At 38.4% G+C, this 22,015-nt stretch overlaps 1 protein-coding gene across 1 annotated transcript in view; it reads right to left on the reverse strand.

Annotated features, from left to right (window-relative positions):
• Window positions 1–22,015, reverse strand: part of PTPRD (protein tyrosine phosphatase receptor type D) — a 431,923-nt gene that overhangs the window by 46,018 nt on the left and 363,890 nt on the right. Inside the window, exon 27 of the mRNA XM_024126828.3 lies at window positions 11,894–12,069. Within this exon, the coding sequence (XP_023982596.1) occupies window positions 11,894–12,069 (176 nt within the window). The remainder of the gene's footprint in view (window positions 1–11,893; window positions 12,070–22,015) is intronic.

Here is a 22,015-nt window from a genome sequence, read left to right on the forward strand (position 1 = left end):
TGTGGAGTTGAACAACAAAAGCCCATAAAAAGTATTCAACCCAATTAGTTCAACATGCAACAAAGAATAATTCCAAGTCTGCAGTAAGCCTCAAATTTACTGAATGTGTCCTTTGGGCATTAAAAAGTGTTATGAAAAATAGCAAAGGCTACACTATATTTTCTAGTAAGACCATACATCAGAATATATTTACCCTTTCTATATCACATTAAAAGAAAAAAAATGGGAGTAGTTCTTAATTGAAGCCAACTAAAATACATTTCTCTAGGTAAAGAAATCTAGTAGTATTTTATATTAGAAAGTACATCTTCTACTTGAAAAAGAAATATGTGAAAGTTACAATCTTTGGATTTAAACAAAAGCAATAAGGCATTATTAGCATAGATACTAGAATTTTTTGGCCCAGTGAATATAATTACTAGATAATTATTTGCTTTTATGTTGAATATAAATATTACTAGCATTCTGTGAATAATATTGCAATTTTCTGTTTCACACCTAAAGCATCTGCTGCTCAAAGGACTCAGCCTCTTTCTAGATACTGGATGTTCTGAAAAGGGAGAGGGTTAATCCTCTACACAATTTCCTAGGCTAAAGAGAAGGTACAGTTAGTTACACAGTAAAGCAGAGACTGCATTCTCAAGGTTTGACTTCTGTGCCTTTATTTCAACTGTGAGACCCACACAAACATCTATTTTATGAAAAACAAACAAAAGTGGTTCACAGTAAAATGGAGACTTTGTGTCTTAGTACGATTTTTTTTTAAGACTTGCATTTTCTAGATGCACAAAATATTCTTCTGTTTTATATTTCTGTCATATGTTGTAAGTTAAAAATAACACAAGGGAAAGACAGTTCTTTAATGAGAATATTGATGTAGCAAGACCAGGGTTGGGTACCTCTATATGTTCTCTGCCCATCCATTAAAACCCAAGTCGTATCTGGACAAACTTAGCAAAGGCTACTACCTTAATAGAGCCAACACTACTTAAGTAGCCATAATTCAGATGGAAAAAAAAATCACATAAATTAAGTCAAAGGCTCCGTTTTAAACCATGAATAGATGTCAAGTTGATGTCTCGCTGCAAAAGACAAAAGAAACTTTGGAGGCCTCTTATTGCAGCATTGAAGGGATGCCAGCAATGTACTGAGTTTAGGAATCAAGAGAGAAACTCAAACTCATTATTTAACAGTTTCAGCTGGACATCAACCCTTTCAAATCAAAACCAACAGGTCAAATCCCAGGAGGAAAAACACCACTATGGTGGGCACAAAAACAGCAAGTTAATGCAACAAAATGAACTAGAAGGTCAGTACAATGTACGGAATCCAATTCAATGTAATTATGTTTCAAAGCTGGGAATTGGTTATTCTCAGACCTTTTGGTGAGGTAAGGCAAAGAAAAAGAAGAACCATAAGCCAGCCTTTATGTGACCTCTGGAAAAATGACTCCATTATTGAGTGACTTTCCATCTACAAATCCACTCCACACCTAAGATGTAGGAAAACTTAAATTTATACTAATTATTCTCATACTTCTAGTAGTAAGTTTGAGAACTGCAACTATTTTTGGCTTAGACTCTGACGTCTTTAGGAAAAAAAATTACCACAAAACATTACTATAAGGAGTAAATATTGTGAACATTTTTAGCTAAAAGAATAATACAAAAGTTCTTGTACTCATTTTAAATAATGAACTCTAACCTTACTCTTTACTAAAAGAAATCCTCTAAAGTGTTTTAAGTGCAACTGTAGAAACTAGGAGCCATTTTTTAAGAAGCCAGTATATTTAAACATTGCCTTTTTCTCTCAGGAAATATTTCACAAGGGGAGTTTATGAAAAAATAAACGTTCTAATGTATGCACACATACAGTCTCAGCAGTGGGATTAGAAGTGCTCCCTGAGCTCTCTGAACAGCTACAGCGACACATTCTTCCCTTCAGTAGCGAGGACCCCGGCACTTCTTTACTCCACCTCATTCTCTGAGTAGCCTGCACAGGTTTCACCCAAGTTCTGAGGGCTAAATTTAGGGCTTAGACTTACTGACAAATAACTCCTTTAAGCCTTTCATTTTTAGCCGTAAACTAAACAAATAATTTCTGATTTTAATGTTAGAGAGCGAGTCAGAAGTCTAGTGAGGAAAAAATTAAAAAGGATGCGGAAAAATAATAGAAGTTATTTCTTTCTAATCAGTTATGCAAATGAACTAGCTCCATTCTCCTCTCTTGAGATTTTTTTTTTTTTTTTTAAAGAAGATGTTGGGGGTAGGAGTTTATTAATTTATTTATTTTTGCTGTGTTGGGTCTTAGTTTCTGTGTGAGGGCTTTCTCTAGTTGTGGCGAGCGGGGGCCACTCTTCATCGTGGTGCGCGGGCCTCTCACTATCGCGGCCTCTCTTGTTGTGGAGGACAGGCTCCAGACGCGCAGGCTCAGTAGTTGTGGCTCACGGGCCTAGTTGCTACGCGGCATGTGGGATCCTCCCAGACCAGGGCTCGAACCCATGTCCCCTGCATTAGCAGGCAAATTCTCAACCACCGCGCCACCAGGGAAGCCCTCCTGAGATGTTTTTTTGACAATAACCACTCCCCTCCCCCACCATTTTTTTCCTGGGAGAAAAATCTCAGAAGGTATTTCTAGAGAGTTCCTACTTGTTAGGCTTCATTCATAGAGCTGAGTGTGAGAACCAAGACGTGTAGGAGGCTCCCCTTTGGGTATATAGAACGAGAAGGCCAGAGCTAGTGAGTAAAAATACTGATTTCTGTCTTTTCTTACGTGATTCTGAAGTGACTACAAGTGGCCTTCAGGACTGATTCATGGAAGGTCAGGCAGTCTCACTGGTTGGCTAGTAAGCTGCTTCTCTATTTCCAGGACCAAAGCCTTGTAGCCTCTTCTATAAAATGGGAATGATTATCTCCAGCATGACAGGGCTATTGTAAGGCTCCAAAATCTTGTACCTGAAACTCTGAACCCAATGGCCAACACAAATAGGTATCCAATGGGAATAGTTGTTATCAACTATTAAGTAGATTATGTTCTCAATTTTTTTGTGGTGGTTGTTGTAAACATTCTGAATGTGAAAAAATGAATATGTTATTAATCCCAGCAGATATGTATTTAGGATGTTCTAGATGGACGGTAAGGTGTGAGTGGCTACGGGGACGGTCATAATGAAAAACACAGTCCTGCCCCCAATCCATCAGCCTTATTGACTAAATATGGAGGTGTGTTTACATTTCCTGTTTTTTCAAGTAGGTAGTTGTGAGATTGTAAACAACTCCCTTAGTGCACCTGGACCCCAGTCTGCTGTGAGAAGAGAATGTACTAGACTCTGAGGTAGAAAAGGAGTGGAGCAGAACTCACTACACAGGCTCTGGTTTAGAAACATTGCCCCGTAACTCTACTTGAGGCCTAAACTGAATGAGACAGTTCAGATTCCTGGCTGAATTTGGGGGAGATGTTTCTTTTTATTATCACAAAGGGATTCCCCTTGTGTGGTAAGCTTTCATTTCTCTACAATTGTGGAAAGACCAGGTTGACCATCGCTACATGTATGCTATGGAATACTTTCTCCCTTTCATGGCAAACTATTAAAAGCAAGTTGATGGAATGATAGAACATATTTAAATATATTCAAAAGGAAAACTCATTATTGGAAATATCTTGTAGGATTTGATCCAGCAGGTCTGCTGACTGTGCTTGGGGGGAAATGCTCTCCTTCTAGTTCCATTTTTACTTCCACATGGCTTATCTTGGACATGGCCTGGCACATCATGGGCACTCAACACGTGCAAGCCAACTTTATAATCAACTATACTGTGGTCTAGGTTGGCTTATTTTTAAATAGCCTAAAACTTCATGAAAACAAAAGCTCCTAATTTCAATTTAACAAAGCCTTATTGCGCATGGCAGCATGGCGAAGCATCAGAATTCTAAATGCGACAAACCAGTACCTCCAAAGGGTCCCAGCATCACTGAACCAAAATGCATTTGCCACATGTTATTTGGAAAAGACTGCCTAGGGCCAGGTTATTTAACCAAAGAAGGATTTAGAAAATAGACAATAAATGATAACTGGAAAACCATAACTATTGTTGAGAATGGCTGGAAATCAGTATTTAGTAAGTTTGGGCAGAGGATTCTTCTATAAGGAGTGGACAGTATGTTAACATTAGATAATGCAAATCAGGGTTATTATTGGGAAAAAGGAAACATTAACACACAACTATCAACACACATTTAATAAGGGACGATATAATGAAAGTTTCAGATAAATATTAGGATATATTTTAGTGGACACAGAATTATATGCTGAACTGTTTTTTCTAAAATAAGGAGAGATCATCTCAATGATTCTCTTCTCTTGCAGTAATAGTGTCATTCTCTCCACTGAACTAATATCAATATTTAGCCATATCTATTTTCAAACGGCAAAACTACCTAGTTTGTGTATTTTCCCTTTTCATTTTCTCTTTGCAGACCAATATTTAGAGAATCAAGGGCAATGGAATACTTGAAATGAGAGTGATATTAAAGCATTTGCCTACCAGCATAGAAATAGCTTTTCATGAATAAAACCATAAAGTTGAAAAATATTTTTCTCTAAGTAAACCAAATTTTATATTATAAAACTGCTTATCAGTTCATTGAACTGTTCAAACACTTTCTAAACCATTTATTAATTTAAAAACCTGATATTCCCTTTTGTTTGATGTATGCTATGGACTGAATATTTGTGTCCCCTCAAAATTCATGTGTTGAAATCTAATCCCCTATGTGATGATATTAGGAGGTGGGGCCTTTACGAGGTGATGGGTCATGAGGGTGGAGCCCTCATAGAATGGGATTAGTGCTGTATAAGAGAAACCCAGAGAGCTCTGTCACCCCTCCATCACATGAGGATACAACAAGACAGTTTTCTATGAACTAGGAAGCGGCACCTAGATCTTAAACTTCCCAGTCTCCAGAATTGTAAGAAATAAGCTTCTGTTTTTTTTTTTTTTTTTTTTTTTTTTGCTTCTGTTGTTTATAACCCATCCAGTCTACAGCATTCTCTTACTGTAGCCCGAACAGAATAAGACAACGTGTCTGCCAGGGGTTAACAAAGGGAGCGGCACTGAACTTTTCCAATGATTTCTCCCATTATATCTCCAGTGTCTAGCACTTTGTTGTAGCCAGAGGAAAACTGTGTGAAATGCCTCTCTTTCATGTCCAGATAGCACTTGGCTATCAACCCTTGCCTCATGGTTTGGGTCTGTGGAGTTTGCCCCTCAGCCCCAATCACTCCTGGCAGTGGCTGGGTGCTCCATAAAGCCTTACTGTCACCTCTGCATCTGTCTTTGTCTGCCTAGTGGCTGCCTGTGGTCCAGCAATGCTCCAGTGTCACTGCCACTGAGAAATATCATTAGGTGACAAAGTTTCAGTAAAAAGATAATACGTTTGTATACCAGCCAGTATTGATACATTTCAATATTTTAACACCCAGTAGAACTATACTGGTGCATAAGAGCTGAATATCTGCCTTGCCTGGGCATAGAAATTAATCCACCCTTCTCAAAATCTTAGAAGTGACTTAGTCCAGCCTGGGAGTGCTGTAAACATGAATGTGGAGAATAAGAGGGGCTTTGCACAACGTCACTGGGAGCACAGCTGCATCTCCCCCACCCAGTCCAGCTCATTCCTTGGGCTGTGTTGCTTAATTCACTTGAATAGGAATGTTTTGAGCCAGAATCTGTAGGCTGCCATTCTAAATAGAGGAGGGGGGATGGGCAAAGAAGGCAGAAAATCCAGGAAGCAAACAAACAGTTAAGAAATTGGTGGGATTCTTTCTCTTTTATCTGACACTGTGTCTGTTGACAAGAGAAAACCAAAAGTGTGGAACTTGCCAGATAAGGACCCAAACATCCTTTAGGTTGCCAACATGAGTATCATTCTTTTCGTTGCCAGTGTCCTATATACATTAAGTATCCACCACTTTTCAAAAACAATCCCATATACATCAGGCAGACTTCAAAGGCAATGTTTGCACTGCCGTCCCTACAGTTGCTTAAGGAAAGAGAAGTTTCTGTTGCCCTAGATAGGCAGTGCTTTAGGCTGCAGTTTGAGAAATTAAACGTTCAAGGCCTTTGGCACTTCCACTTCTATTTGGAAAAGGACACAGACCTGGCATTTGGAAAGCATTTGCTCTCCATTAAACTTACCGAACCCTGACAAACCAGAGGGACCAAGAATTAGTCTGCCACTGGCCAAGGCTGGGCCTTCCAAAACCGATAACGGCAATGAAAACAATAACACTGCCATTTATAATCTTCAGTGGGATTCTGCCAACTTTTAACCCAAAAGGACCTCATAATCTGAAAAGAATCTCAAGATTTGTTTTACAGAAAAACAAGAAAACATTTGATCAAAATCTCCTTTTTTGCTGTTTTTTGCCCAGAATTGCCTTCAGCCACAGAAGGAAGTGTGACTATGTCTCCAGCTCACTGTCACTCTCTGTTGGGGTAAATTTACTATGACATTCGAGGAATGGAGAGGACATAGGAAGAGTGAGTGATCTTTAGGTCAGAAGTGCTCCACTGGCCAAGCATCAAGTTTAACTCCCTAAACTATTAACATAGTGTAGTTAATGCCAGTCTGGTCCCTTTGGGCTTGACAGCATCTAACCTCCATTCATTAGTACAAACAACCATATTTACTGGAGCAGGGATTTTCCTGTTCCTGGCCTAAGGTAAGTCATGATGCACAAAACATTTGATCTACTCTAGCAGTGGATGCTATCAACTGGGTTGTCTGGTTCTCTTCTTGGGAACAGAAAATGGGATTTAGAGAGTTTGGAAACCAAGTATAGACTTCTTCACTTCTAATTCTATGCTTTTACTACTAATCAATGTGGTCCACATTGGATGACAGTTCAAATCATGTCCCATTTTTGGGGAGTCAAAATTTCACTCCCATCCTTGACATTTATAGCACTAAGTACCACCACGATAATCGCTCTTTAAGTGAATCAACTCCCACTATAAAACTTGCAAGACATGAAGCAACAATAAGTGTCAACTGTGGGAACTGACTGAAGGCAGGCTGGGAAGACAAGTGAAGCCAAATATCCCTTAACCTCGGTGAAGCCATTTCACCTTCTGACACTAATCAAGGCTGCTCAAGAATTTGTCAGCCACAGGTGTACACGTTCCCTCTGTCTTGTATACCTCAAGATGGGAAACAAAGTTGAAGAGAAACAGCAAAAAGGAAAAAATAAAGGAAAAAATAAAAGTGAACAATCACCCACTAAATAGTAGAGCTTCCTGGGCCAGGAATCACCTTGGCACATCCTACCTCAGAGACTCCAATTCTTCAAGTGAGGCTTGCCAACCATGTGTCCCAGTTGCCCACAAATAACACCCTTGGAGTGGAAATCCCAGCTGTATACATTTTGCTCTCCTACCGGTGCTTCATTTTTTCCAAACTTTTTCTTCCCTCCATGTGGTCACCCAAACCAATTCATGTGCTTATTGGCATGTTATGAAACATGGAAACAATTAGAGACCACATTCTGGGGCAGAAGAATGACTCGCTGCAGAATCAATGAACTCTGCAGAACTTGAGAGGATTTGGCAAAAAAGATGGAAACTGTGGAATAAAACCCACTAACCGCACCTCACGTCACACAGTATACAAGGCTTTAAACTGATCTGTGCATTTTCAGGCAGCAATCAAACTTTACCTTCAAAATCTCTAGTTTTTAGCTTTATATATGTATATATATATTCTAATGAAACTCAAAGAAAATATTCAACTTACACATTTTCTTTTCAGGGTTGATAAGTGGTGAACGTACAACCATGGAAATAGTCTCCTGATTTAAGTTTGGGATTCCTGCAAGGCCACATTTGAGGGAGAGTGATGGCATTTGAAAAATCAAAGAACTTAAGTTTTCAAATGGCCACCTTAAGCCCTAAGCCATACCTCACACTTGTAAAGGGCTTCTTTAGCCCTCCAAACGCTAAAGATGGTCAATTCTCTAACAAAAGACCAGTGAGATGTCTAACACATGCTAATGAACCCAGTATCCTTTTGCTTGAGTGAACTATTCTAACTCAGCAAAGGTTACAAGCCCTGCTGCTGTATCAACCACAGAGAGATGGTGAGAGTGAGCCTTGGTACAGTAGAGGGTGGAAAACACAGGAGGTAGGTTTTAAAGGGAGAGTTCCCTAGCATCACCAAATAAAAAAAGAATGAGGAAGGAGAATGAAAAACCGAACCAGAAGGAAATGTGGTATCAAGAATACATTATATTTAGTGATAATTATTACTACATGTAACTCGTGTTGACATTACTCACTATTTTCATACTGTATTGCTTCAAGATATGTGAAAGTAGCAGCCAGAATGTTCTATTGTGGTCTTTTTGCAGACCAATTAACACGTTCCCTGTGTCAGGGTCTCCATTCTGGAGATTCTGTCAAAGGCAAGTGCAAAAGGACCCCATGTTCTGAGCTACACTCTCCTCTTGACTAGGATGCATGGTTGTGCCATCCTGGGAACAGCGGGCACATTTCGCCACGTGCAGTGACTCTGAGTTTGGTTAGGATTCATTGTCAACCACAGAGAAACAAACTCATTTCATTTGGGAACAAAAATTGAATTATTTGGAAGCCAGCTTTAGGGGAGACTAAAGTTATAATGGTAACGCCTCCAACTTCTCTATCTCAACCAAAAAATAATAGTGTAGACTCACTGACCCACCCTGTCACATTCCTTGTCTCAGGCAATACCCACAATAACCCTTTCATGTAATCCAAAAAGGAGAAAGGAGACTTTGAGGGGTCCCGCAGCTTGCTCAATATCTCATAGCTAGTATGCACTAAAGTCGGGATCTAAACACAGACATTTGACTGCAAGGCACCCCTACCTGGAACTATGTCAGGTAGCTTCCTCTAGTGGTGGCGTCCCCAGGGAGTTCTGTGTCATATCATGCTATCTTCTCTTCCCTTTCCTTTTCCTTTCTCTTTTCCACTCCAGTTAACAGGTATTCCCGCCTACTTGTAATACACAGAAGTGTTTACGTGTGCGCGCGCACACACACACACACACACACCCCTCTTTTTTTCAACAAGCCAAGGGGATGAATATTATTTCAGGAACCTGAGCCTTCATCAAAATAATGAAATTTCAAGCTTCAGCCCTTGGAGAGGTGATTTGTTTAAACTACGTGGACCTCCTCTCTTTCTAAGAGGGACTACAGGCAGTTTCTAAGTAAAGCCAGACTAGTTCATATGCCTACTTTGAATTTGGCTGCTGGGAATTGAGAATTCATTGAGTCCCCAGGTCAGCCCACATAACTCACAAAGTTCCCCAATATGGAGCTGTATATTTCAGCAACAACTAACCGCTATTTATAACACTGTTTTTATAGCAAAATTTAACCTATGTTCTTGTTTTGAGAATCCAGGAATGCCTTCCGCTTCCTCCCTGGGACTTGGGGGGAAAAAAGAACAAGTGGACGGGGGAAGGTGGGGTGGAGGGTGTGTGTGAGGCAGGAAGATGAAGAGGGGGTGAGATCATTTGGAGGACCAGGGCTTTGTTAGCTCTCTCTAGGGCATTTGGTCCCTTATTCTCAAGTGTTCTAGACTGGAGAACAAAGGGCTTTTGGGGCCGTGGGGGTCAGGGTTCATTTGTATGATTGGGTTGATGATGGTTGAGATTTCTAAATATTGGCTTATGCAGGTCATCATAAGTTTGGGTATAGGCTGAACCACCGCAGAATAAAAATCACAAGACAGCACTTTACTTGGCCTCCTCAGGTCATTTAACAAAGGAGAAAGCTAACTTGCAAGAGCAAAGAGTAATTAATGAAGAGAGCAAACAGAGGCTCATTTAGTAACTTCCAAATAAGTTTCTCTGTCTGAGGTGGGGAAAAAAAGGTAGCCTGCAACATAAAGATAAACTGTAGGTATTTAAGTCACAATGCCTTCTGCCAAGAATTGCTCATTACCATCAGATGTTGCACTGGCAGTGGGGCCAGTTAGAACTAATTTTATTATTAGAAGCAATTAGGGAGAAAAGGGGCAGAATTCCATTTGGTTATTTCAAAACAAGTTTCTGTGCATGGCTTAATGAAGGCCTGCAGTGTCAAGATAAAAATGTGTGTTTTACTGAAAACAGCTTTTGCAAATGACTGCTTGTTACCAGCCGGTTATCTCCAGGCGGAACAGTCCGAGTAGCTTGGATTTACATGCGTGCTGTAATATAAACAGTTCAGCTGTCTCCGCTTCACAGAAGTGTTAACAGACAGTACGGCCTGGTGGGTAAGCACAGATGTTGTGGAGACAGACTGTCTTCAATTCCTCACTCTGACCTTGGTAACTGAATGAGCTTAGGTGACCTTCTGGAATGTCCTGGCCTTACTCATATATAAAGTGGAAATCACAGAAGTGTTTATCTCATGGGTTGTTGTAAAATATCAATGTATCCAATACATGTTAGGCATTGTTAGAATGATTAACGATTATATCCAATAATTATTTGGGTGGGGGATTGTTTTTAAAGCAAGGGCTTGCTAGATAGGGGTTACCCTGAGTACAAGTCAATAATGGATTTATTTACATCCATTTTGAATAGCATTTGCATGTAAAGTATAACACAGAGACGTCTTCGCAGCCATCAAAGTTTTTATCTAAATTCTTTTCAGACAATATTTCAATATTTCTGTAGAATTCACATTTTGAAAAGACCTGATTGCTTTTTAGGTTTGCTAAACAAGTTGTGTGCTATATCTATTGATTTCCCAGCTTTAAGGTAACAGCTGGGACTTTTTATATTTTCCTAAATCTGAGCTTTTCCCTTATGAATCTCCTGAGCAGCTTACAACTCCTCTCTTATATACATACTGGGGCTAAGAGAAACTGCCATGTATTGAGCTTAGGAGAACATTAAAAACATCTCAACTGTCACACAACAAATGGGGAGCTGGGCTTTTGGCTTCCTTCTAAATATCCTTTTTGATAGTACTGTGATCCCAGTGAATGAGCCCTCTACCGGTGGTTTCAAACTCTGCCCCGAAGGCCCCATACAGTGAGAGTATGTGCTGTCTTCAATGACTTGTGAGAGACTTACTTGTTCCTTAAATTCTCAAGGTTACAGATTGATTTTCATCAGATGGCTACGATATTCACTTGGCATATTCACTTGGGAATATGGCATCCTGCTTACCCATTATGTTCTAGTTTTGCAAATCAAGAGCATTTAACTAATGTGCCGTGCTCCATTATATTGGACCCATATGATGAATAAAACTCCTTTCTTGGACCTTACTAAGCAATGACTCCATTATTAAAATCTATTCATTGTGGAGAAGGCTAAACTAACAAAATGCCCTCTACACATTTATGTGTTTTCTCAGCAGTGTATTAACCAACATCATATTTTTGGCTGCCCTGACTTAATTTATGCTAATTTGAATAATCTTTAAAAAGAGCCTCTTTCACAGAATTTTAGATTTTACACTGCAGATTATGAGAAAGAAAAAGTTGAAAATATTGGGAAGTACATATGGTGGGATTCTCCCCCAAAGTCTGTGTGTTCTTGTTCAATGTGGAGTTTACAAAGATGTCCAAGTTAATATATTTATTTTTTCTAACCAAGTTGTCTACTTCTTTGAGTGCTATTTTTTTCTTTTAGCGATCACACACATCGTAACATGAGAGAATTTCCTTTTTGAAAGGTTCAAAAGAATGTTAAAGAATGGTTTAATCTAAGCTGTTGATGCTCATTCACAATTAGTGTCTATTACAAAGTCAAAGCTTAAAGACAGGTTAGATTCTGACCAGAATGAAATATGCATTGCAGGAACTATCTGAGGGCAGATTTTAAAAGGGAGAAGGTAGATATTCATCCTTACCCTGGATCGTTCTTCTAGTTTTGTCATCATAACAACTGTGGCACTCCGTTGTTCCCATATCATTCTCCAAAAGTCCCCAAATGTTTCGGGGAGAGATCCCTGTGTTGCAATATAGGCATTTTGTTTCCTATAGCCATCTATGTAGTTAGCATTCACATAGTCACTTCCTGGGATTCCTGTAAAACAAGGAGTGTTAGTCAATGAGGTGAACATATCACAAGAGGAAACAGCCTGGGACATGCCCTAATGACAATGTTATATTAAGAGGAGTCACACTATATTAAAGTTTGGGTTTTACACAAGATTAAAAATAGGTCTTATTGAGACCATTACGTTAGAGTAATGCAATGTTTGTATTTATAATGCGACAAGGTGGACTCCAAAGAAAGAAAAACACAAGCAATTGTCCATAGAATGCCTTTTCTCTCACACGCTGTCTGTTTTCTCCATTGCATCAGAAAAATATAGCTTGCAAAGGAGGATAAACAATTAACTGGTCACTTTCCTCACTCATTCTCTTCTTCGTTCCCAGACAAAAACCAACTAAAATAATGCCTGAGCCTGAAAATGCAATATAGGGTGGAACATGTCATTAACAGTGAAAAATTCTTTCCAGATTTAGCTAAGAGGGAACTCATATATAAACTCTTTTAATCCTCACAACAACTCTGTGAAGTTCTTTCATGATCTTCCTTTCACAGAGGTGGAAACCGAGGTGCACAGAGCTTGCTGACGTTGGTGGAGTCTGGTTTAATTATAGGCAGGCAGTCTGCTACATCTGTGTCTTAACCTCTGTAGGGTACTGCTTCTCGTTTAAACCTCAACAGGTTGTTGTATCACATGAAACTCTCCTTGGATTATGACAACTGCCTCCTAATTGGTTGTCCCGCTTCTGCTTTGTCCTTTGCAGTCTGTTCTCTATCTAGTATGCGAGCAATCTTAAAAAATATATTTCAGATGCTGTAATGTCTCTTCTTCAAAGCCAGCAATGACTTCCCCTTATACTTTAAATAAAGTCCAAACTCTCAACAATGGCTACAAAACTCTGTACTTCTCCAGACTCATCTTGTCCCACTCACCTCCTCGCTTTCTAACTCCAGACGCTGGCCTGCTTCTAGATGCTGGCTTTGTTAGAAAACATTGCCAGCTTAGTACCATCGCACATACTACAACATTCTTTGCCTCGTTCCCATCGGAAAACACTCAGCCTCCATCTCAGAAGGCCTGCCCTTGATACCCTGGGACCTAAGAACCCTCTTGGCAGCTCTTTATATGACTTATTACACATTGAAATTACATATTTAGTTGTTTGTTAACTTGCTTATTGCTTGTTTTATGTGCCTCTAGACCACATCTCTTTTATTCACCTTTGCTATCCCTAGTGACAAAAAAGAGCAAATTATGTGCCTCCGTTCCAACATTTAATAAGTAGCACAGCTGTAATGTAATACAGATATTCTGATTAAAAGTCTAATTTTCCTTCAGCACAACAGCTTTAAAAGGGGTATAGGGAAGTTTGAGTTTCTTTCAAGAAGAGTGGCTGGAATGATTCAGGAAATCAAAGCTATTCCTTATGAGAAAGGAATATATATTATAACCTGGCAAAAAGAGAGGAGTTGGAGATAAGAGCTGCCCATAAGTGTCTGAAGAGAGGTTGAGGTTTACTGTGTTGAGACCCAAGTCTTTCAGTTCTGAAGGATGCAACTACAGAGAGATGAATTTCATCTCCAGTAGAATAAAAGTCGGAATCAGAAAGGGGATGGATTTCCTCCAGAGGTAATGAGTTGCCTATCCCTGAAAGGGAACAAACACTTTACAGGGAGGTAGCAATAGAACCTGTACATGGTCACTCCTTACTTTGGGAAAATATTAGTCTTGGATTTATTTAAAAAAAAAAAAAAAAAAAGAATATTTTCTTTATAATGGAACATATGTTCCCAAGCTAAGATTACTGTATTTCACTGATTGCCACTTGCAATTACTTTGACTGCTTTTCTGATTCCAGTTGTAAAACTGATCCTCTCAAGAAAAAGTAATGAAAGTCAGATGGAAACTGCTGGGCTCCAAGATGAACACATGGATATGGAATACCACCAGCATTAGTGAAAAGCCTTTTGAGCAAAAACTGAAATGCACGGTTGGTTGTAACATTATTCATCTATTATAGCTACTCAAGAAGCAGTTGGGGTTCTGGCAGCCCTTTGTTGATAAAGATCCTATTCCTCCCTGACACCAAATTACTGTAGATTCAAAGGACAGTTTAAATAAAGTCCTCAGGTTACAACCACTGGGGAAGCACGCACATCTTACATGTCCACAGGATTTGGTTCTGAGCCACCAATGAGTCTATTTTATAATACAGGAAAAACCCACTTTAAATAATTTAATTTAGCAGTTAACATTAAAGAATTGATAGAAAGAATTCTGGCCAAGAGCCTCACTCTGCTACCAAAATACAGAAAACTTTTTTCCAAGAAAACTCAAAAATGGAGAAATCTGGTTTAATGACTCAGAAAATGCATCAGCTGGGCACTATGCCATTTTTCCCTCATCAAGGATGATAACAAATGTGTCTGAACAACGCATCTGAGGACAGAGGAGGTGGGTGTGAGACTTGTATCTAAAGGAGGGGAATCAGACCTATCCTATATTCTTGCATACATTTTAATCAGTTATTATGTAATAAATTGTTTTTTGACATATTGCTCAAGTTTGAGCAATAAGTCGTCATATTTTAGGGGGAATAGGTTGATACTGAATAATGGTTGCATTTTCCAGGGATAAAAATACAAAAATTCTGCCTGAAAACTATTAGGCACCTGGGATCCATACTGTATCACCAAATACTTTAAGAATTTGGGACTTGATATTCTGGAAAGAAGAGAATTGAAAACAATAATTCAATACCTAGGAGAGCTCATTGTTAGGCTAAAATTTATATCCTGAAAATAGTGTGAGGCTCCTCTTCTATTTTGACACTTGTCTGTAAGGAGGTAGTACCTGGAATAAAAGCCTCCTGGCAAATCCCTTTACACACTGGCAAAAAGACACTTCTAGTAAGTTCTCTCATATGTCTTTTGCAATGTGGAGATATGAGAGATGGCTCTGTTCTCTAGAAGCTCTAAGGCCTAATGTGTCCTATATTCATACAACCCAACATAACAAGCTGTGAAGAAAGAGGAATGAGAAAAGATCTGAGAAATGGTGGTGGCTTGCCCTTCTAAAAAATATTAACCCCATATTGGAATCTAAAATTAAAGAGCAGTGTATTTCAAGTAGATGAGACTTCAATTTTCAATGCGATATATTTAGAACAATTTTTCAATCAACCCCAATGGAAAAAAAAAAATACTATGCTGGCTTTCCACTAATGCAACACTAATCAGCATGCACTACTGATCCAAGAGAAGTGTGTGAGAATTAAATGAATTCTTCTAGGGCTATGATGAATAGAAATCTAAGTTAAAATGCAGAACTGAAAGAATATAGGATTACTATAAATTAGCTGACTGCTTTTATTTCTTGGAGTCACGGAGACTTCTGTCCAAAACTATGGTAATGGTGTGCCTTGCCTTTTTTTTTTTTCTCTTTTTTTTTTTGAGGGGCAGGAGTTATTAAAATAACAAGAGCATAAAAAAGATGTCTGAAGCTCATCATAGGCAATATCTTAGGATTGGCCCTGCTGTAGGATTGTCTCTTGGACAGTTGGTCTTAATGTCATTGTCCAAGAAAAACAGCTTAGATCTAAAACTTGCTCTTCCTAGGCATCCATGGCTTTACTTCATTTACAAAAGTAAGTTTTTGTGATTTCCTATGTATTGTTTCACGTGTTTTCTCCAATTAATAAGTCATGTAAACAGTTCTGACACCAATAATAATTATTTATCATTCTAATCTTATAAGTGAGAATACTGAGGCTAGATCTTGACTTTATATTGTACCCCACAATATTCCCCATTCCTGTGTTATAGTCTATTTCATCAGTTAACGGACTGTTATTTCTTGTGGTGCTTAAAATTATTACTTACATGCTTTATACTGGGTCTTTGTGTTTTGGGCAAACTAAGAGCTATAAAACTCAAGCCTTTAACAGATATTGTGATGAGGGGAATGATTGGTAGAACTGTGCTTCTGTGTTCTTCATGCACAGCAAGCCATAGCAAACAACTATTCAAACAGGGATGGGTCAGGTTTAGGCTTTCATTTTGTTCACTGGGAATTGCCAGTTATAGCTTTCAGTGGAAAAATTAGCCTGGACATGAACTTTGGGCTGCCCTGTTTTTCTGTCTGAAAAACTTTGAGAATTTATCATGAGTTCAACATGCAGGGGTAATGCCATTTTTCTTCATTTAAGCATGGGATTAACACTTCACGGCTTCATAATAATGTTCCCCTGTGTGTTTGAATATTCACAAAAGGAGAGGAATCCTCGGAAAGATAAAGCTACTAGGTTTGAAAGAATATTCGTGATGAATAATTAACTCATACTGAGAAATGCTTTAAAACCTCGAAGGCATGTTGAAATGTCAGAGAATACACTATCTGAGCTGTTTTGTCATGACTGGGTTAAAATAAGTTTTTATTTCCCCTTGTTAATTTAAGAGAACTAATTGGGTCATGTGGGTCCAGTTAAAAAAAAATAAACAACTTGCTTTGCATTAGCTTTTTCAGGTCAGCAGATAATTTGATTTGAAAAGATTTCTCTTGTCGAGAGGTGTTTATAATTATAAAAATTTAATAATGAAGGCCTTACGCTCTGATGTTAAGTGAAAAAAGCAGGACCCAAAATAGTACATGAATTATTTTATTGATGTGAAATTAAGTAATCATAAGGGGTAAGTGTGTACTTTTGTGTCACTCCACACTGGAGGGTAAGTCATATGTGCCTCCTGGAACAATACTAAGCACATGCTAAGGCTTTAGAGAAATTGACCAGGAAACCAGAACTCCAGCCTAGGGCAGCATGCTGGTAGGTTGCTCTTTGACATTTGGGCAGTCCGTTCAACTTGTCCAGACCTCTGATTGCTTATCTGCTAAACAAGGTGTGTTGGACAAATTGATTCCCTCAAGTCCCTTTGAGTTCTAAAATAAGATGCCTCTCTGTGGTATTCTTAACCTTCTTGGATTCAGAAATCTCTGTGAAGTTATTTTAAGATAAATAGAGGCTTTGTGGCTCTCAGATTAGGTAGGAACATGCTCTGATGATCGTTCAAGCTGATTCCTATTGCTTCTACCTCTGATGTGCTGAGATGAGATTTTTTTGGTGTGATTGATACTTCAAATCTTGATTAGAACCTGGTGGGGTAAAAAATAAACAAATTCAAAAACAAGAGGAGGGGGTAGGACTAGGCTAGTACGCAGTCTATTCAGAAAAAGCAGCTTTCCTTGAAATGTGGAGGCAAGAATGAGTAAGAGGCAGCATTAGAGGGAAGGCTGAATGCTATCCAGGGCTCCAGAAGACAAACTACTACAGCATTACAGAGCTGGAGATAGACCTCCAGCTCACTGGCTGACTCTGTTCCAACTTGCAGTGTGGCATCAAAACTCCAGCACTTTTGTTTCCTTTCACTCTGCAAAAGCTTTGTGAGTTTGTGTCAAAAAGAAATTGTTTTTTTGGTAAGCCAGTTTATTCCCTGTTGTAAGATGGAAGTACTCAGGATCCACTAGAGCACAAAAGCTATCGTTTATTTAGTAAATAACGTCTCCACCACTTCAATACACAAATAAAAAGAAAAACTCCAACAACAACGAATTGCCAGTTAAGACCTAGATTGTAATTTTTACAACCCACAATGCAGAAAAAACTGTTTACTTTGTTTGCTGACACTGGCAAAACTAGAGAACAGAAAATAGAAAAATGAAATCCAATAATAACTTACTAGTAAATTTATTTGATTTCAAGGGACACAGGCCTTCTTTCTCCTTCACTTACACCATGGCAGCCACCCACAGCTGCATCAGAACTAGCAAAATGAAGGATTCTCTTCGCAACATACCAGAAAAAACAAACGCTTCTTGCAAAGGCACGGTGTATTATCTGCCAAAGTTTCCCCGGATGTGACTGCTGTTTGGCAAATGACCCTCCATGTTTCTACCGTATGCAGGACGATTTGTTTTAGAAGTGTGCGTTGCTCTGTGGGCACTGCAGCTCATCACCACAATGAGTTAATGGAAGGAGAAGAGTTTGTGAACCCAGCCTCCACCCTCTCAATGTTCTCCAGCCTCCGCGCTCTGGTTTTCTATTCCTCAGCACTGCTGAGGAGGCTGGGTTATGAGAGTGGCTACAGAGAAGGATGTGGGCGACTGGATTGTCTTTGAATGCATTCTAAGATTAGCTACACGTGTTGGGGACTTATCAGCACTTGTGACAGAGGGAACTGATTTCTGGTTAGGGGGCACTTTGCCCTGAAATATAAAGCAGACTTTGGGCCACTGAAGCATGCCTGTTCAGCCAAGTCACAGAGTTTTGGTCTAGTTAGCTTATGTTAATAAGGATGCAATTATTGTAGGGCTTTATTCAGCAATGAAGTAGTCAAAATGAAATGCAGAGTATGACGACAGGAGCTCTGTCTGGAGGAAACTCTCAGAGCCCCAGTCCCCTTATATATATATATCCTAAAATACGAGCAGCCCTTTCATAACCTCCTTACCCAAAACCCCTGTGAGAGTCAAATGAGTCAATGCATCTGAAATATCTAAAATACCAGTGGATGCTAGTTATTCTTATGATCGATGTGATAAACAGAAATGAAATAAGCCTAGTCATTCCTAAATACTCTACTGACAAAAAGTAATTCCAAATCTGGAAGACCCCTTCCTAATTCCTATATTAAAAAAAATTAACGGAGAGGACAAAAATAATTATTTTTTAACTTCCCAACCATGTACAACCTGTGCCTATATTCTAAAAACAGAGCCATTCCGCAGATGACTTAGGTTTCTCTGCAGCATCAGAGTAATGAAGTATAGATTCATTAGCACAGTCTGCATAGACGTGCAATACAAATGCAAAGAAAATCCCAATAACTGAACTAAAGAAAATGGAGATAAAAAGAAACTCATAGAGCTTTCTGAGTTACTCTTTGATTAGCTTCCTGGGAGCAAGAGTAAAGGAAAAATCCAACACAACTAGCCATCCCTAAAAAAGGCTTTTTCTCTTTTCTAGGTAAGAAGCACCACAGGTGCAGGCTGAAGTAGAAGCTGGGGAATAACAGATCCCCACACCACTTCCTCTGCTGCATGCAGGAAAGAGATGCCATTTAAATAGAGAGTGGCAGGGACATATATATACTACCAAATGTAAAATAGATAGCTAGTGGGAAGCAGCCACATAGCACAGGGAGATCACCTCGGTGCTTTGTGTCCACCTAGAGGGGTGGGATAGGGATGGTGGGAGGGAGACGCAAGAGGGAGGGGATATGGGGATATATGTATACGTATAGCTGATTCACTTTGTTATACAGCAGAAACTAACACACCATTGTAAAGCAATTATACTCCAATTAAGATGTTTTAAAAAAAGAATTAACTTGAAAACTGAAAGACTGAAAATGTTAGAGAAATTGAGCTAACTCAGTGCTTGATGTTCTGAAAAATGTGAGAAAAATGAGCTCAACCAATAATGGGAAGAGATTTAGCCTTGTTTTTTTTTTTTTTTTTTTTAAGATGAGGCATATATTCTAACCAACTTCCTTCAGTAGTTTAAATAGAATTTCAAGAGCAAAATAAAACAAACACCAGGTGCCCACAGATTAGTCATTAGTGTCTGGGATTGGGGGAGAGAGGAAAGAGAAAGAGAGAGAATGAGAGAGAGAATGAACCAAGAGGGAGGAAAAGGAATCATATTTATTGAGTCAATGTGGGAAATATCATGACAGCTATTCTTTACTGAGGAAAACAATTTTAATTCTTTAATGTTAGTGCTTCATATGGCACATTTATATTCACTATAATATAATTAAACACTTATTAGAAAATGTTGGCTAGATGGTATTAACTGATTTTCCTGTGTTTGTTTTTGTTTGTTTTTACTTATTGAAAATATATCAGGTTATTAGATATGGCCTGTTAAAAAAAAAAAAGATAACTCACAGCATGGATAAGATGTGAAACTGGAGAATGTTACCATGTGCTGACCGCTGTTTTAAACAAATCGGTAGAGATTTACCTTTGAGCACTATACAGAAGAAGCTAAGACAGGACTTAAACGTAGAGCACAAGTGTGGTGGCAGATGGCGAACCGATAGTACAGGGGAATATCAGTAGTTTCTTCTCTTTACTTTTAAAATTTAGATATATCTTAGGGGCAGTGATTCTGTGAGCTGCTTCCTCATTTTAAAGGTGCTAAATTGCGCATCTCACAGATAATGAAGTTGTTGTAACATCATCTATATTATTTACAGTTGGAGTTGTCTTGAGTTGCTCCTATTATATAAATCAAACAGCAGATGATACATTTTGGATTTCCATTTAAAAGAACACATTCTTCCTCTTGTTGAAATTTGTAATGCTATTATAGGTCTCATTTCCATGTATCAAGCACCAATATTTTCTTTTGCTTCACAGAGTGCTGCAAATATATGCAGCTTTCTCATTTGGATATTATTAATTTTTCCATAGATCATATACAAAAGAAATTCCATCTGTGGATAAAAGGATCTATCAATAGTAGTAATAAAATTAATAACAGCAATGATAACTTTAATAGCTCCCAATATTTATTAGGCATTTTCTTTGTGCCAAACACTCATCTAAAGGCTTTACATGCATCAATTCATTAAATCCTCCTAATAATTCTAGGAAGTAGGTATTACTATTAATTCTGTTGCACAGATGAGGAAACCAAGGCACAGTAACTTGTCCAAACAATCTCTTCAGAAGCAAGATGATTTAATAGGAAAGTAGTTCTTGAAAAATACATAGGCCCTTGTAAGAAGATACCTCTTCATTATAGAGTTGAAGTGAATAAACATATTTATGGTCTGAAACTAAATATATTCCCCCAAAACTAGAAAAAAATAAAACAAACCCATATTTTACTAAGATGCCTTTATCAGATTAACAAGCACTGGTGTTAAGAAATGCATATGGCATGAAGCCCTTTATTCTTTGTCATTTCTAACTCTTTTAGATAAAACCATTTAAACCTGGCGCAGTAGGAGAGACACATACCAGCCAATAATTCTATTTGAGTAAACCCTCTGGATTAAATGTGTGGGTTTTATTTTCCCCTCAAAAGAGTAATCTCTTAATGTCCAAGATTTAATATTTATCTATGATCCCTGGATTTAGAATCAACCTTCAGAATTTTTGGAATAGCAGGAAGGATCTTATACATTCTCATTTTAGGAAGAACCAGAACAAAAGACACTAAGTCAGGGGCCCCTAAACTGGAGAATGGGCTTGCAAAGAGATTGTGTGTCTGTGAACTCTGTGATATTAGTATACAGATAAAGTGTGTAGGTGCCTTTTCTTTGCAAGTGGGATTTAAAATGTTCATCAGATTCTCAAAAGGAACCAGCTTCCCCCCAAAGGGTTAACTGAACTAAGTTACATGCCCAAGGTCACATAGCTGCTAAAACTGGGATTTAGTTTCTGTCTTCTTATTTCGTATTCTTCCTAAGATACCTCAAAAAGTAATATTAAACAAATAAAAAAAATCCACCTGAAAGCCATTTATATATTGCTTATTTTTTGGAAAAATTCACTTTGACGGAAGTCTAAGAACACAGTTGAAGACCTCTGGCTCTAAGATTTCTATCATAAGTGTTTCACAATGTATATTTCAAAATTCCTAGACAGTCATCCCAGCCAAAAAGGCAGTTTTTGAATTAGGTTGATATATATAGGCTCGGCCATTATGATTCAAAGGTGGCTACAGTCTTAAGTGACCTATTGGAGAGAAGAGGCTCCTTGAGTCCAGCTGACTCATATGTTAAAATTTTGGCTCTGCCAGTAACTAGCTAATGATGATAAACAAGTTACTTGACTTTTTAAAGTTTAACAGTTTCCTTGTCTATTAAATTGGATGATAACAACTAGCTTTTGAGGTTGTTCTGAACACTATAAATAACAACTATACATGATTTTATACATTGTATATAAAAATCTATGACATGATGC

Source organism: Physeter macrocephalus, chromosome 9, assembly GCF_002837175.3.
Source record: "Physeter macrocephalus isolate SW-GA chromosome 9, ASM283717v5, whole genome shotgun sequence".
NCBI lineage: Eukaryota > Metazoa > Chordata > Mammalia > Artiodactyla > Physeteridae > Physeter > Physeter macrocephalus.